Source organism: Eriocheir sinensis, chromosome 18, assembly GCF_024679095.1.
Source record: "Eriocheir sinensis breed Jianghai 21 chromosome 18, ASM2467909v1, whole genome shotgun sequence".
In the NCBI taxonomy this organism is placed as follows: domain Eukaryota; kingdom Metazoa; phylum Arthropoda; class Malacostraca; order Decapoda; family Varunidae; genus Eriocheir; species Eriocheir sinensis.
In genome coordinates, this window is record NC_066526.1 from 4,765,301 (window position 1) to 4,781,475 (window position 16,175).

A 16,175-nucleotide genomic window follows, 5' to 3' on the forward strand; every position below is an offset into this window, starting at 1 on the left:
TCCTGTCGTCCTATGGAAAGGCTGGGTGGCAAGTGAGACCATTTATTATTCAACACTTATGTATTGTAAAAGGAAAGACAAAAGCCAGTGACAAGGCAACAAGCAGTAAGCGGGGATGCTCGGGACTGTTTTTCCTCAGTTAGTCAAAGACGCGAGTGTTACATACAACATATCACAGAATGCATTAACTGGACTGCTTGGTGAACGCCAACAACTGGCTAGAATCTTGAGTCATCCTCCTACGGGCGCCACGTGGATCACTTGCCGTAGGGCCCGCGGAGTGCTGCTGCTGCTGCTCCGGCGTGGGGCTCATGATGCCGTAGATCCAGTCCATGAAGTAAGGCACGTTCACATACACGCCGGGGTTGCCCTCAACGCCGCATCCAATGCCCCACGCCGTCAAGCCGTACAGCTCGTAGCGGTTATTGTTCGGGTTGAGGCACATGAGGGGGCCGCCGCCGTCACCGGTACACGCGTCCTGGCCAGCCTTCCCGCCGGCGCAGACGAAGGATTTGTCCAGAGTAAAGAAGAGTCCCAGTCTGGTTTTCCTCAGATTGTTCTGACAAGTGTCATAAGGAACGACGGGTAGAGTTACCTTCTTAAGGATGACCTGGTACTTGCCACCGTCGAAAGCATCCTTGCCCCAGCCTGTGGCGACACACTCCGTGCCGGCGGCGTGGTTGCGGTCTGGCGGCGGGAGGCAGACTCTGTTGATGTGGTTGCGGTAGGTGACAGGTCTGTCCAGCTTCAGCACGGCCACGTCATTGTGCAAGTTGGCAGAGTTGAATTTGGGGTGCACCGTGATGCTGGTGATGTCGTAGTCCTCGTACGGATATTTGGCGTCGAAGTAGTCCACCTGGTACTCCCCAAGACGCACTCTTATGTCGTTGGGCTTGAACCCGGCAACACAGTGAGCCGCGGTGAGCACCCAGAGGTCGTCCACCAGGACGGCGCCGCACTTGTACGTCTGGTTCCTGAAAAAGACGATGCCCATCCACGGGAACTCTGCAAACTTGCTCTGAGTGTCAAGGAGGTGCGTGTTCTTTATACGCGTAGCAATATCAGCACTGCCTACACCACACTCGAGCGGGGTAGGCGGTTCAACTATTTCGATGTGGGCACAGCAAATACCGGGGTTGGAGTAGCCGGTACCACTCAGTAAACACGAATGGGGAATGACGTTGGTCTGCGAGATGCCCTGACACAGAGGCTCTGGTAGACACACGGAGTCCTTGGGACAAGAGTCCAATGGCTCCAAAACTTTCTTCGTGCAGCAAACACCCACCAGCTCGACGTTAATTGCACAGCCCTGCAACAAAAACAACCTTATTATCATTTGTCCTATAAATGTGTGTTACAATAACGAAAGGAAAGCACCATTCATTGTCAATCATGCACTCTTGAAACCTCTCAGATATAAAAGACTATGGAAGCAGTGTTGCTCTTATACATCTAACACAAGGCAGGCGAGTCTCATACCGGGTGGTTACTAAGAGTGCTGGGGGTCTCGACGCACTGGTGGGGGAGGTTACAGCTGTACTCGGCGGAGCATTGCTGGACCACCTCAACACAACATTCACCCACGACGCCGCTTCCCTCGGTGACGTAACAAGTCTGTCAAACACAAGACATTCAGGCACAAGGAAAAATATATACTTAATCTTTCTTCCCACCGTGACGAATTAACCCGTCTCGGCCGCTGATAAAAAGTTAAAATGGTTAGCAAGACCTCAATTTCACTACAAAAACTCACTGTAGAATCAAGCTTCATCATACCTCCGTGTAACCTTGGGGTGCCGAGAGGGAGTCTGCCTTGCAAAACCCGGTGGTTTTGCAGATGGCGCCTGCTTGGGAGCACTTCAGGACTGGCGGGTGGACATCTATTATCGGAGGCTCCTTGCAGCACATACCCTGCCCTCCTCCAGCCAGGTCACACCTCTGGAGGGAGCAAAAAATGAAAACTAATTGTCTTTCCTTAGTCACTGCTCTCGGCGCCTGCTACAAGGAACACTGGATCACCTAATAATATCTTCAGCATCAGAAATTCCTCGTCATGCAGACACACAGAGTGAGGGATCCAGTAAACACTAACGTCATAGATTCGGGGGTTGATGATGCCTGCGCCGTCGGTGTTGACGGTACCCTGCTCGGTGCACTGCTCGTAGGTCACACACACGTGACCACGGCTGCAAAGCTGCACCTTCGGGGGACTGCAGCACACGCCGACGTCCACGCCTGTCGCCGGGTCCACGTAGCAGCCCTGCGCGCCAACAACACAATTAGTAGCTGCGAGCTATGCCCGGCATGAGCTAACCAAAAGCTTCCTCTCAAATGTACACCGACACATGACTATCTTTGTTTTTACTCATAATAAGAGACAGCGTGAACGTCTTTCCATATGCCAACATGTTGATTGTGCGTCGAAAATCAAAAACTAGTCCGTTAAGACCTATTGCTTCTCATTCAATTTGAATTCATTTCACTTGCCCCTGTTTTGTTGTTTTTCTAAAGATTGGTGTTAATTTGGAAAGCATTCTAAAAATAATTTAATTAAACTCTTTGCCGTTTCAGTGAAACTTTCTCAGTTGCACTAGACATATCGAAAGCCTTCGATAGAGTCTGGCACAAGTCTTTGCTTTCTAAACTGCCCTCTTTTGGATTCTATCCTTCTCTCTGTTTCTTTATCTCCAGTTTCCTTTCCGGCCGTTCTATCTCTGCTGTGGTAGACGGTGACTGTTCTTCCCCTACACCTATTAACAGTGGTGTTCCACAGGGCTCTGTCCTATCACCAACTCTCTTCCTGTTATTCATCAATGATCTTCTTTCCATAACAACCTGTCCCATCCACCCATACGCTGATGACTCCACTCTGCATTATTCAACTTCTTTCAACAGAAGACCCTCTCAACAGGAATTACATGACTCCAGGCTGGAGGCTGCAGAACGCATAACCTCAGACCTTACTACCATTTCCGATTGGGGTAAAAGGAACCTTGTGTCCTTCAATGCCTCAAAAACTCAATTTCTCAACCTATCAAATCGACACAATCTTCCAAACACCTATCCCCTATTCTTCGACAACACTCAGCTGTCACCATCTTTAACACTAAACATCCTCGGTCTATCCTTAACTCAAAATCTTAACTGGAAACTTCACATCTCCTCTCTCACTAAATCAGCTTCCTCGAGGTTGGGCGTTCTGTATCGTCTCCGCCAGTTCTTCTCCCCGCACATTTGCTATCCATATACAGGGGCCTTGTCCGCCCTCGTATGGAGTATGCATCTCACGTGTGGGGGGATTCCACTCACACAGCTCTCTTTGACACAGTGGAGTCTAAGGCTCTTCGTCTCATCAGCTCTCCTCCTCTTACTGATAGTCCTCTACCTCTTAATTTCCGCCGCCATGTTGCCTCTCTTTCTATCTTCTATCGATATTTTCATGCTGACTGCTCTTCTGAACTTGCTAACTGCATGCCTCCCCCCCTCCCACTGCCCCGCTGCACGCGACTTTCTACTCATGCTCATCCCTATACTGTCCAAACCCTTTTTTTCTTTCATCTTTCACTCTTTCATCCCTCACGCTGGTAAACTCTGGAACAATCTCTCTTCATTTGTATTCCCACCTGCCTACGACTTGAGCTCTTTCAAGAGGAGGGTATCTGGACACTTCTCCTTCCGAAATTGACCTCTCTTTCGGCCACCTCTTTGGATTCTTTTTAGGAGCAGCAAATAGCGGGCTTTTTTTATTATTGTTTCCTTTTTTTGTGCCCTTGAGTTCTCTCCTTTGTTGTAAAAAAAAAGTAGAAAGCAAATTATCATTATCCCGTTCAGTGAAAATATTAGTAGGCAACAAAATTACCATTTCCGAGCAGAAAGGCCATCATCCTGCAGTGAATAAGTAATGACTGAAGATTATAATAAATATTACCATGGTCTCGTTTCCCTAAGAAAAGTTTGTAATAACGACGCGTAAGCCTCAGCTCAGAGCTAGTTGGAAGACCTGTCTACACAAGCCTTAAGTAAGCTAGTGACCGAACAATCAGCTGACAGCACAGGCCAGCTTATCCAGCAAGGCGTGCCCGTCCCCTTACTCACCACAGCTGCGGTATCGTAGGTGCCGACGGCAATGTCACACTCTGCGGGGAGGCGACAGGTCTCGTGGGCGGCGGGGCAGGTGACCAGAGGCAGCGGCTCGGGACGTTTGCAACACACAGCATGCACGTCCGGGTACTCGGGGTTGATACACTGTAAAAAGAGAAAAATTGCCAGTTATGGTCATTAAGAGATGTTCTGTACAATGTACCTAATACAAGAATGGTCTCCTGCCATAATGAGCATAATTTTGAAAATGCACGAGGAGTAAATTTGCCATTCTTGCTCACTCCAATATGTTCTCTAAACAGAATCTATACCAAGCTCAGTGCCAAAGAAAAAAGCCTCAGTGTGAGTATTCAGAACAAACTGGGAGACCAGAAGGTTCAGAATGATTAAGCAGAGAGTAATTTGGGAAAATGTACCAAGAGAACTGTCAAGATGTACTTACAGTGTGCCCAATATCGTATATAAGAAAGTTCAGTAACTGAAGCATAACTTTGCGACACGAGGAAAGTCAAAGAGCAGCACTTTTGGACGAGATGAAGTCCATAATGAGTGACCAATGAATAACAGATTTTTAATGTCACGACGAGGCTCACAATAAGAATAATCGAAGCCTATAATGTGAGACACTTTGAAGTCACCTTGGGGGGACTGACGCGCTGGTCTATGAGGCCGACGCCGGAGGTGTTGATTTCGCCATTGTAGCATTGCTCCTTCGGGACGCAGAGGTGGTGGAGGTCACACACTGCGCCGATAGGCTCGGGCTTCTTGTCAGGGTCGACGCAACACAGCCTCCCGATGTCCTCACATGGGCGGGCGTCAGTGTACTGGAAGAAGAAGAGTTTAAGTAGTGTAAAAGAGTGAGAACAGTAACCAGATTTATATGCTGAGAATAAACGTGTTGCTATATACTGTGGTCGCAATGAAAACAGCTTTGGGAATGCATGTTATGCGTATGATAGACTCACGGAACAAACGAGCATGTCTCAGCGTTAGAAAGTTGTCTCTTGCATGCAGAGATATGCATGGTATTAAGTGCTGTGATGTTCGTGTGTGTAAGTCAGTTGACTGTAGTTTTCTCTACAGTTTAGGTCTGTGTGTAGGTCTTCTAATGTCAAGAAGATGATTAGGATACAGGGGACTTGAGGTTTGTGCGTCTCTCAATTCAGTGTCAAAAATTTGCCCGTAGGAAGGAGGGCTGTTTTGCGGTCGAGGCAAGTCAAAGACACACTCACGTTGCTGGGGATGGGTTCGGGCGTGCGTGGGTTGATGATTCCGATGCCGCCCTTGTTGACGACGCCCTCGTAGCACTGCGGCCAATAGATGCACACCTCATTCTGGCGGGAGAATCAAAAAGAGAACAAAATTGATTACACGGACTATTGCTATACACACTAAAATACGCAAAAAATAGCAAACTCGCTACTAAAACATCTTCCACGACAAATCATACTTCGGTTTCATGTGGCAAGAAAGGAGAATGAAACAAGAGCTTGGCGCCTCAAGACACTCACTTGGTTACAGGTAAAGTACTGTGGCTCCTGCGGCTCGACCGGGTCAGTCTGCTGCTGCTGGCCCGAGTGCACCCCCGCCCCCCCCGCCAGCACCAGCACAGCCACGAGCAGCCCGTTGGTCCTCATCTGCAGACAAACATGCTTGGTGAGCGGCGCGGAGAGCTGTGTGGCGGGAGGCGGATCACAGCCTTTCTTATTACGGATACAGTCACTCCATCCTCCTCCCGTCGGCAATGATGAATGAGGCACAAACTCAAGTACACACACACACACACACACACACACGCACACACACACACACACACACACACACACACACACACACACACACACACACACACGGAGATTTTAATTTAAATTTACTACAATATGATACAGATGCTGCGCAACAACTCATTAATATAATATATAGTTTCCTTTATATCCTGTAGCAACTTTGCCAACGCGAGTGACAGCCACTTCATCAACTTTAATAGATCATATATGATCACAAGTAGAGAATAATACTGCAAACTATGTAATCAGGACAGATATAACTGACCACTTTCCTGTCATGCCGGTGTTTAAGTGTAATGAACAGTCTGGGTTTCATCCTACATACATCAGAAGAAGATTTTTTAATCAGGACTCTATAGCAAAATTTTGTAATATTCTCACTAGTATTAACTGGTCTGACACAGTAACCTCCACATGTCCCAACACTGCTTATAATTCATTCTATTCTAAATTTAAAACTCCTTTTGATTTATGTTTTCCGGAAAAAGTTATTAAGCTTAACTGAAAAATGGAGCGTAGTCCCCACATACCGAGGCCTTGAGAAACAGTATAAAAGAAAAGAACAGACTTGAAAAGTTAGCTCATAATGGCCTTTAACTTTTAAAGAGCGCTATAAAAAATATAGAACTAAATTAAATTCACTTTTAAAAGCTGCAAAGTCTAAATATAATCAAGACCAGTTAATTACTAATCAAGGTAATCCTAAATCACACTGGAACGCCATAAATAATATACTTGGAAGATCCTCAGATATGAAAAACGCAACAGTTGAAATAACTCCATATTGTCATGACATTGCTACTAAATTTAATTATCATTTCCTGAAGGTTTGTGGGCAAAACGGTGACTCTATAGATGAAGAATTTAAGAAATACTTAAACAATTCACCCAATTTTTCTTTATACTTAACACCCGTTATCCAAACAGAAACTGAAAACTATCTTCGAACATTGAAAAACACCTCTTCAGGGTATGACGAAGTCTCTCCCTCTATTTTGAACACACAGCTACCCTAATATCCGTACCATAAACACACACAATTAATTTCACTCTAAAGACTGGAATTTTTCCGGAAGAACTCAAAAAACTAAAGTAGTTTATCTTTTTAAATCTGGTAATAGAATGGACATTAATAATTACAGACCAATATCAGTATTTCCGGCATTTAATAAAGTTTTTGAAAAGGTTATATGTACTCGACTTGTGCATTTTATAAAAACAAACAATTTTTTGTCAGACAGTCAGCATAGTTTCAGATCTGGGCGCTCTACAGAATCTGCCATTACACAATTTATTTCTAATGCATATAATTGAAAAGAAGCATTATGTTGTTAGAATTTTCCTGAATCTTTCTAAAGCCTTTGATTCACTTTGCCACACTACTCTCTTGAGAAAACTTAGTAATTTTGGTGTTAGGGCTATTCCACTGAAATTATTTGAGAGCTATATTACTAACAGGGTTCAAGCTGTTTACTGTAATTTAAATTATTCCTCCTTCAGGGTGTACCCTGAACATAGTTTGCAATATTATTATCTACTTGTGATCATATATGATCTATTAAAGTTGATGAAGTACACACATCACACAACACTCGCAGTAACAATGTAAACCTCATTTCTCCACAGTACAGGACGGTTCTTTTCAATAATAGTATGTTTTGTGCTGGACCTTCTATATGGAATTGCCTGCCAGTGGTAATCTGTCTCAATTTAAAAGATCTTTAAAAACGCATTTATTTACACCAACTTAATCATAATCCAGCACGGAAGGTTAAGTAATAAGAATATTGATGTCAATGTTCTTCCTGTCTTTATTGTATTGTATCTGTTGGCATTTGATTGTTTCATTGTAGTATTTATCTTTGCTGTCGTTTCTTGTTTTTGTTGGTATGACTATGCTATTGTTTTTTGTTGATATGTATGGGTTAGGCTGATATAGAAGGGACATGAATGTCTCTCGGGAAGCATCGGCTTGACAGACTAAAGCCTATAGTGCATGTATTACTTTTGCCAATGATAATCGATGTAATCAGGCAATAAACAATTTCTTACTTACCTACTTACTTACTTACTTACTTACACACACACACACACACACACACACACACACACACACACGCACGCACGCACGCACGCACGCACGCGCGCACACACACACACACACACACACACACACACACACACACACACACACACACACACACACACACACACACAACGATTGACCGAAAAGAGGATCACAAAACTGGGAGAAGCAACTGCTATAAGGAAGACTTTGTCAGCATGAAAACTTTTTTTTTGTAAATATGAATTGGAGTGGGCTGTACAAAGCCAAGAGTACACAGGACAAGTAGGAGGAGTTTCTAAAGCTATACAAGGAAGCCGAAAATAGATATGTCCCCAAGGTAACCAAAAGGGATGTTGGTAAAAAGGAGTGGATTAGCAAGAGAAGCGAGGCAGCTAGAAAAAGAAAAGAGGAAGCTTGGAAAATATGGAAGAGACGAAGAAGAATCAACTCGTGGAACGATTTCAAACAAGCAAGGAATGAATATACAAAAATTAGAAGAAAAGAAAAAAGGAAATATGAAAAAAATATAACTGACAAGTGCAAAGACCAACCCAAACTATTCTATAGACATGTGAACGTCAAATTAAAGAATAGAGAAAATATCGATAAACTGAAAATGGATGAAACTACATATGAGGACCCAGCAGAGATGGCAGAAGTGATGAATAACAGCTTCCATAGAGTTTTCACAAAAGAAGGAGATTTTGTACAACCACCAGGCCAGGAAAGAGGAAGGTTATGCAGGAGATAGAGTTAATGGTGCAGGAGGTCACGGAAAGTTTGAACAAGCTGGATGTAAGAAAGGCGATGGGGCCGGATGGAGTATCAGGGTGGATCTTGAAAGAATGTAGTGAGCATCTTGCAGAGAAACTGCACTCCATAATGAGCGCCTCCCTGAGGGAAGGAAGGGTACCACAAGATTGGAAGAGAGCAAACACAGTACCGATTTTTAAGGGAGGCAAGAGAGAGGGCCCATTAAATTACAGACCGGTATCACTCACTAGTGTGGTTGCGGAGATATGTGAGAGACTGGTTAAAAACAGGTGGTCGGATTTTTTAGAAAGTGAGAAAATTACCTCGTATTGCCAGTTTGGATTCAGGAGAGGGAGATCTTGCGTCACCAACTTGTTGTGTTACTACTCAAGGGTGACAGATTTAATACAAGAGAGTGAATGCTGAGCGGATGGAGTGTACCTGGATTTGAAAAAGGCATTTGACAAAGTACCGCACAGAAGACTAATTTGAAAAATTAAAAATAGGGGTGGAGTGGGTGAAGGACTGATTAAGTGGCTGAAGGACTTCCTAACTATAGCAGGGAGATGAGGACGATAATCAGGGACAGGACTTCCAACTGGTGTCCTGTGATGAGTGGAGTCCCGAAAGGTTCGGTGTTAGCACCAATAATGTTTGCTGTTTATATAAATGATATGGTGGACGGAGTGACCAGCTACGTGAGTTTGTTTGCAGATGATGCAAAGCTATTGAGACGAGTGAAAAATGTGAAAGATTGTGAGGCATTGCAAAAAGACCTGGATAGAATATGGGAGTGGAGTGGTACATGGCAGATGGAGTTCAACCTTGGGAAATGTAAAAAAAATGGAGTTTAGTAGGAGCAGTGGTAGGAGTGGTAGAAGATGTGAATATGATTATAAAATGGAAAGTGAGATAATATGCAGAGGAATGGAGGAAAATGATTTGGAAGTGACTGTCTCAGAGAACATGTCACCGGACAAACACATCAACAGGATAACGGAACAAACTCTGAATTTGCTGAGGAACATAAGGACGGCATTTGTGTACTTGGATGAGGAGATGATGAAGAAGATAATAGTTACAATGTTAAGGCCAAGGTTGGAGTATGCAACAGAGGTCTGGTCTCCTCATGAAAAGAACATAAGGAAGCTGGAAAGAGTGCAGAGAGTGGCAGCTAAGCTGGTACCGGAACTTCGAGATCGGACTTAGGAGGAGAGATTCAATAGAATGGGGCTCACAACCCTGGAGAGAAGAAGAGAAAGAGGAGACCTGATAGCGGTGAACAGGGTGGCGAACAGAGTGGAGCATTTAGACAGAGAGGACCTGTGTGTGTGGAACGAGAGAGAAACGAGAAGACATGGAAAGAAGTTGAGGGCGACCACGTGTAGGAGAGATGTGAAAAAGTTTAGCTTCCCAAACAGAAGCACTGAGCTATGGAGTAGACTGGAGGAGGAGGTGGTTTGTGCAAGAAACATTCATGATTTTAAAGAAAAGTTGGATGAGAGTGGATATGGCAACGGGACAGCGCGAGCATAGCTCTTTTCCCGTATGTCACAACTAGGTAAATACAACTAGGTAAATACACACACACACACACACACACACACACACACACACACACACACAGGTAGACAAGCAAACACACAAGGCAAATTAGGGTCATGAAACAGGTAAATAGTTCTCCTGTGAAGCTGAAAATCTATATAAGCCTTGTGAGCGCCGACAATAACGCACAGGATCACAACATTAGGTCGGTAGTCCCAGACGCTTCCGCCTCTCACACCAACTATTCCCAAAGACCGAAAAGGAGATGAATCGAACTATTTCCAAAGTCCGAAAAGGAGATGAATCGGATTGTCATGACGGCTCTTTAGGGTCACGGTACAGAGGAAGGCTCAAACTACCACCAGGATCATTAAGTAACCAAAGAAACTCCCACAACTCCTGCGAAAGCCTTGTCAGATGTTTGCGTCGTCGCCGAAATCTTTACAAATATGACACCTGGACTACTACCGCTAAGCAAAACTTGGTAACAAGCCCAACAGGGGCACTGCCCACCTTCCTGACGGCCGCTGAGACGAAGGCAACTGCTGCTGCTTGGGACAGAGAGCGGCTTTTATTGGTGCTTGAACCTTGCATTCACCCCTCCTGCCGCTTCCCCAGCCTTCCACCTCCCCTCTCCCCTCTCCGGACCTCCCCACGCCTCCCATAAAAGCCCCAATGCTTTCCCCGATGGTGGTCCCTCGCTCAAGGCTAAGCACCGTCCTGAAGCGTGTTTTTTTCGAGCCTCGTTGCCATCACGCCGTCGAATGTTCGTAGTTTTGGTGCTGCTGTAAGTGAAGCGAAGGGTTCCTGTGTTCAGAATGACCCTACCTGCGATTGTTTATTTTTTCTGATCCTTTTAAATGACACCTGATGACTCTTCGATCGGTTTGTCAGGTAGTTGTCCTGTCCTCCCTCTATTACTCCCTGTCTCTCTTTCTCCCCGGCCGTTTTTCATCTCTACTCCCTTGTTGTTTCTTTCATCACATCTCACACTCAAAGCGGTAATCCTATTTTGAGGGTTTTATAAAGTAGAGAGAAAGATACATACATACAGATAGTGCGTGTGTGTGTGTGTGTGTGTGTGTGTGTGTGTGTGTGTGTGTGTGTGTGTGTGTGTGTGTGTGTGTGTGTGTGTGTGTGTGTGTGTGTGTTGTTAATCTTCCTCCCCCCTCTCTCACCTGGCCCTTCCTCACCTGTGGGAAACCTGTTAGACACGCCCTCCTCACTCACTCCTCGTATCGCTCCTCCTCTCGCGTCGTATTCATGTAGAGTAGCGGTGAAGGTAATCTCAACTCCTCGTTTTGTTAATTTCAACGTCGACTTCAGCGATATCTTTCTTGAGCGTCTTTTTTCCTTTTTGGCGTCCCTTACATTGTTTTTGTCGCTCGTTTTTGTTTTGGCATGAATATCAACCTTTTTGTCGTCTATCAGAGTTTTTATTAGCTTCAGTTTGCTGTTCATAACTCTGTTGTTAAAAGAGATTCACAGGAAGATTAGCGTTCCGTGAGTCCCTTAGTACGAAGCAGCGATCTGATGCATCCATTTTTCTCTTTTTTTCTCTCTCTCGTTGTGTTTGCCGCTTTACATCGTGTTCGTTTCCTCTCTGATGTGTTATAACCTCGCCTTTTATTTGTGTCCATGATGCAACCCGTCAGAGAGGGTGTTTGAAGGGCAAATCTTACGATTTTTTTTTGTGTGTGTGTAAAGTTTAACGATTCATATAATACTTTTACTCAACACTATTTATACAATGATCACACAGCAGATGGAAACTTGAAATGTGTGTGTGTGTGTGTGTGTGTGTGTGTGTGTGTGTGTGTTTTACGTCGTAGCCTATTGCGCTGGTAGGCTTCTTCCCGGTGGATCCTGATGGTCGGTCCAAGGCTTCGTCCCGGTGGGTCGTGATGGTCGGCCCAGCCCGTTCTGGCGCAGGCGAGTGTTTATAGTGGCGCCATCTTGCATTGGCTCATGCTGCCCTCCCGGAGCTCATCTTTAATCCTAGAATCTAGAGTCCGGGTTGATAGGTTGTCTTCTGGACAGCATTTGGGTAGTTTTAAGCCACTCGGCGGCGGCTGAAAAATCCCAGCTTGGTGGCACCGGTCGGGGGTTAAACTCGTGTCCTCCTGAACGCGGGGCCGTCTTGCTATCCGTTCAGCCACCGCCTGTGTGTGTGTGTGTGTGTGTGTGTGTGTGTGTGTGTGTGTGTGTGTAGGGTCAGTGAACAATCTCCATTTCACACAACCGATGAACCTCTGGCTCTTCGTGAGCTCTGATCTCCGTCCAAGTGCACAATGCATTCAAGCTAGAAATCGAGCAAACAGGGTGCTGGGATTTATTTCAAGGAGTGTAAGTAACAGAAGCGCTGAAGTCTTCCTCAAACTATATTTAGCACTAGTTAGACCTCATCTAGATTATGCGGTTCAATTCTGGTCACCTTACAATAGAATGAATATCAAAATGTTAGAATCGGTGCAGAGGAGGAGGACTAAGATGATTCAGGGGTTATGAAACTTGCCATACGAGGAAAGACTCAAACAGTTAAACTTGCATTCTCTAGAAAGGCGAAGGGTGCGTTGAGACATGATCGAGGTTTATAAATGGATGAAGGGCTTTAATAAGGGGGATATTCATAAGGTTTTGTTTGGTAAGAGAGCCGGGTAGGACACGTAGTAATGGGTTTAAACTGGATAAATTCAGATTCAACAGGGACATAAGCAAAAATTTGTTTACTAACAGAGTGGTGGATGAGTGGAATAGGCTTAGCAGTCACGTGGTGAGTGCCAATACATTATTGTCACATTGAAAAATAGATTAGATAAATTCAAGGACAGCGATATTAGGTGGGGTTAGATTCACGGGAGCCTAGGTTCAAAGGAGCTGCCTCGTACAGGCCTGCCGGCCTCTTGCAGACTCCGACGTTCTTATGTTCTTATGTTCTTATGTTCATTGGCAGGTCAGCACACCCTTCAACTCCCCTCCCTTTACAGCCGGCAGTTCCTCACCTCCCTGCACGACCCTTACCCATCACCTCTTCGCACCCTTTCTTTCGCCCTTTCCCTTCACCCGTCCCACCCTTTGTCTCACCCCTCCCCTCTATTTTTTTTTTTTTACAACAAAAGAGCCGGCTCATATATATAGATAGAAGATAGAGAGAGAGGCAACATGGCGGCGGAACTTAAGAGGTAGAAAACTATCAGTAAGAGGAGGAGAGCTGATGAGACGAAGAGCCTTAGACTCCACTCTGTCCAAAAGAGCTGTGTGAGTGGAGCCCCCCCCACACGTGAGATGCATACTCCATACGAGAGCGGACAAGGCCCCTGTAAATGGATAGCAACTATGCAGGGGAGAAGAACTGGCGGAGACGATACAGAACGCCCAACCTCGAGGAAGCTGATTTAGTGAGAGAGGAGATGTGAAGTTTCTAGTTGAGATTTTGAGCTAAGGATAGACCGAGGATGTTTAGTTTTGAAGGTGAGAGCTGAGTGTTATCGAAGAATAGGGGATAGGTGTTTGGAAGATTATTTCGAGTTGATAGGTAGAGATTTTGAGTTTTTGAGGCATTAAAGGACACAAGGTTTCTTTTACACCAATCGGAAATAATAGCAAGATCTGAGGTTAAGCGCTCTTGAGTCATGTAATTCCTGTTGAGAGGGTCTTCTGTTGAAAGAAGTTGAATAATGCAGAGTGGAGTCGTCAGCGTCAGGGTAACAGGCTTTTAGAAATGGTGGAGGATTCGTTCCTCACTCAACTTGTAACTCAACCGACAAGGGAAAACAATTTGCTGGATCTGGTACTAGTAAGTGACCCCGACCTCATTCGCAACTGTGAAGTTGGTAAGAAAATTAATGGTTGCGATCACTACTTAATCCGTGTTATTGTCAACATAAGTCACAAACTCGTAGACAATTCGTCAGTGATACCAGACTACAAAAAAGAAAATTTCAACCTAGCCCGTGAGCTGCTTCCCCCTGCGACCTGGGACTAAGTTAACCTCACCGACAATACAATCGACAACGTGTGGAACGACTTCAAAGATAAGCTTTTGGGATTAGAGAAGGCTACAGTGCGTACGAAATCCAGGCGAGTAAATGGTGCCGCAGAACCATCGTGGATGACCAGAGAAATAAAAAGAGCAGTAAACTCAAAAAAAAGGAATTATAACCTAATGAAAGAGAACGACACGGCTGAAGCTCGCACACAGTACCAAACCAGCCTCAGAGCTTGTCGCACCCTTATTCGCAGTAGTAAAAGCAACTATGAAAAACAAATAGCGCGCGACATCAAAACCATCTCCAAAAAATTCTTCACATACATCAGATCGAAAAAGAAAGTAAAATTCAATATTGGTTCCCTGGCAGATGAGACCGGATCTCTAACGCGGGACAGTAAACAGATGGCCAGAATCCTCAACAGTAACTTCGCATCCGTATTCACAGTCGAGGACACCGAAACCATGCCCGAGGGCGTTGACCCGCCGAGGGGGATCATGCCCCTGGAGATTGACTCAATATGTGCCCCAAAAGTGAAAAAGTACTCGGACAAACTCGACACGAACAAATCAACGGGACCTGACAGTTTGTCCCCGCGGTTATTAAAAGTGCTTAAACAGCAAATACTTCAGCCACTCACTAACATATTCAACCGGTCAGTTCAACTGAACAAGGTCCCGGAAGACTGGAAGATGGCGAACGTAACACCGATTTTCAAAAAAGGAGACAAAAGCGTTGCATTAAACTACAGGCCCATAAGTTTGACATCAGTGGCAGGAAAAATACTCGAAAAGATTATTAGAGACAAATTTGTTAAGTTTCTAGAAGATAATAACATAGTCTCCGACACCCAGCATGGCTTCAGGAACAAGCGCTCTTGCCTAACGAATTTATTAGACTTCTTCCAAGGTATATATAAGAACTGGGATGCCCACATCCCCAGTGATGTTATATACCTGGACTTTCAGAAAGCCTTCGACAAGGTACCGCACGAGCGACTCCTTAAGAAACTGCACTCGGCGGGCATTGGAGCCAATCTGATCGCGTGGATAAGAGATTGGCTCACCGGCAGAAAACAACGAAACTTTTTTTTTTTTTACAACAGAAGAGGCAACTCAAGGGCACACAAAAAAAGAAAACAATAATTAAAAAAGCCCGCTACTCGCTGCTCCCAAAAAAGAATTAAAAGAGGTGGCCGAAAGAAAGATCAATTTCGGAAGGAGAGGTGCCCTGATACCCTCCTCTTGAAAATGTTCAAGTCGTAGGCAGGAGGAAATACAGATGAAGGAAGATTGTTCCAGAGTTTACCAGCGTGAGGGATGAAAGAGTGAAGATGCTGGTTAACTCTTGCATAAGGAGTTTGGACAGTGTAGGGATGAGCATGAGTAGAAAGTCGTGTGCAGCTGGGCCGCGGGAGGGGGGGAGGCATGCAGTTAGCAAGTTCAGAAGAGCAGTCAGCGTGGAAATATCGATAGAAGATAGAAAGAGAGGCAACATCGCGGCGGAATTTAAGAGGTAGAAGACTATCAGTAGGAGAAGGAGAGCTGATGAGAAGAAGAGCCATAGACTCCACTCTGTCCAGAAGAGCTGTGTGAGTGGAGCCCCCCCCCACACGTGAGATGCATACTCCATACTACTCAACGGACAGCCTTCCGATTGGCTGCCAATCACTAGTGGAGTGCCTCAAGGGTCTGTGCTAGGGCCCATTCTCTTTATCATATATATCAATGACCTAGAATCATAATTTAAATCCACAATATCGAAATTTGCTGACGACATCAGAGTGGGTGAAAAAGCCCTCACAAAGACCGACTGAGAAATCATTCAGATAGACCTCAATCACATTATCGAATGGTCGGAAAAATGGCAAATGTCCTTTAATGTCGACAAATGCAAAGTCATGCTCATTGGGTCCAGAAACAGTAACCACAC

The 16,175-nt window shown here is 45.0% G+C and overlaps 1 protein-coding gene across 1 annotated transcript; it reads right to left on the minus strand.

Annotated features, from left to right (window-relative positions):
* Nucleotides 1–28: 28 nt before the first annotated feature.
* LOC127000241 (uncharacterized) lies at nucleotides 29–10,898 on the minus strand. Its single transcript, XM_050863690.1, has 9 exons — nucleotides 10,768–10,898; nucleotides 5,613–5,738; nucleotides 5,334–5,435; nucleotides 4,740–4,925; nucleotides 4,096–4,245; nucleotides 2,093–2,260; nucleotides 1,777–1,938; nucleotides 1,480–1,614; nucleotides 29–1,309 (listed from the first exon to the last, which is right to left on the minus strand). Exons 1-9 carry the CDS (start codon nucleotides 10,846–10,848, stop codon nucleotides 185–187), a joined length of 2,235 nt encoding a protein of 744 aa, XP_050719647.1. The 5' UTR covers nucleotides 10,849–10,898; the 3' UTR covers nucleotides 29–184.
* Nucleotides 10,899–16,175: the final 5,277 nt, after the last annotated feature.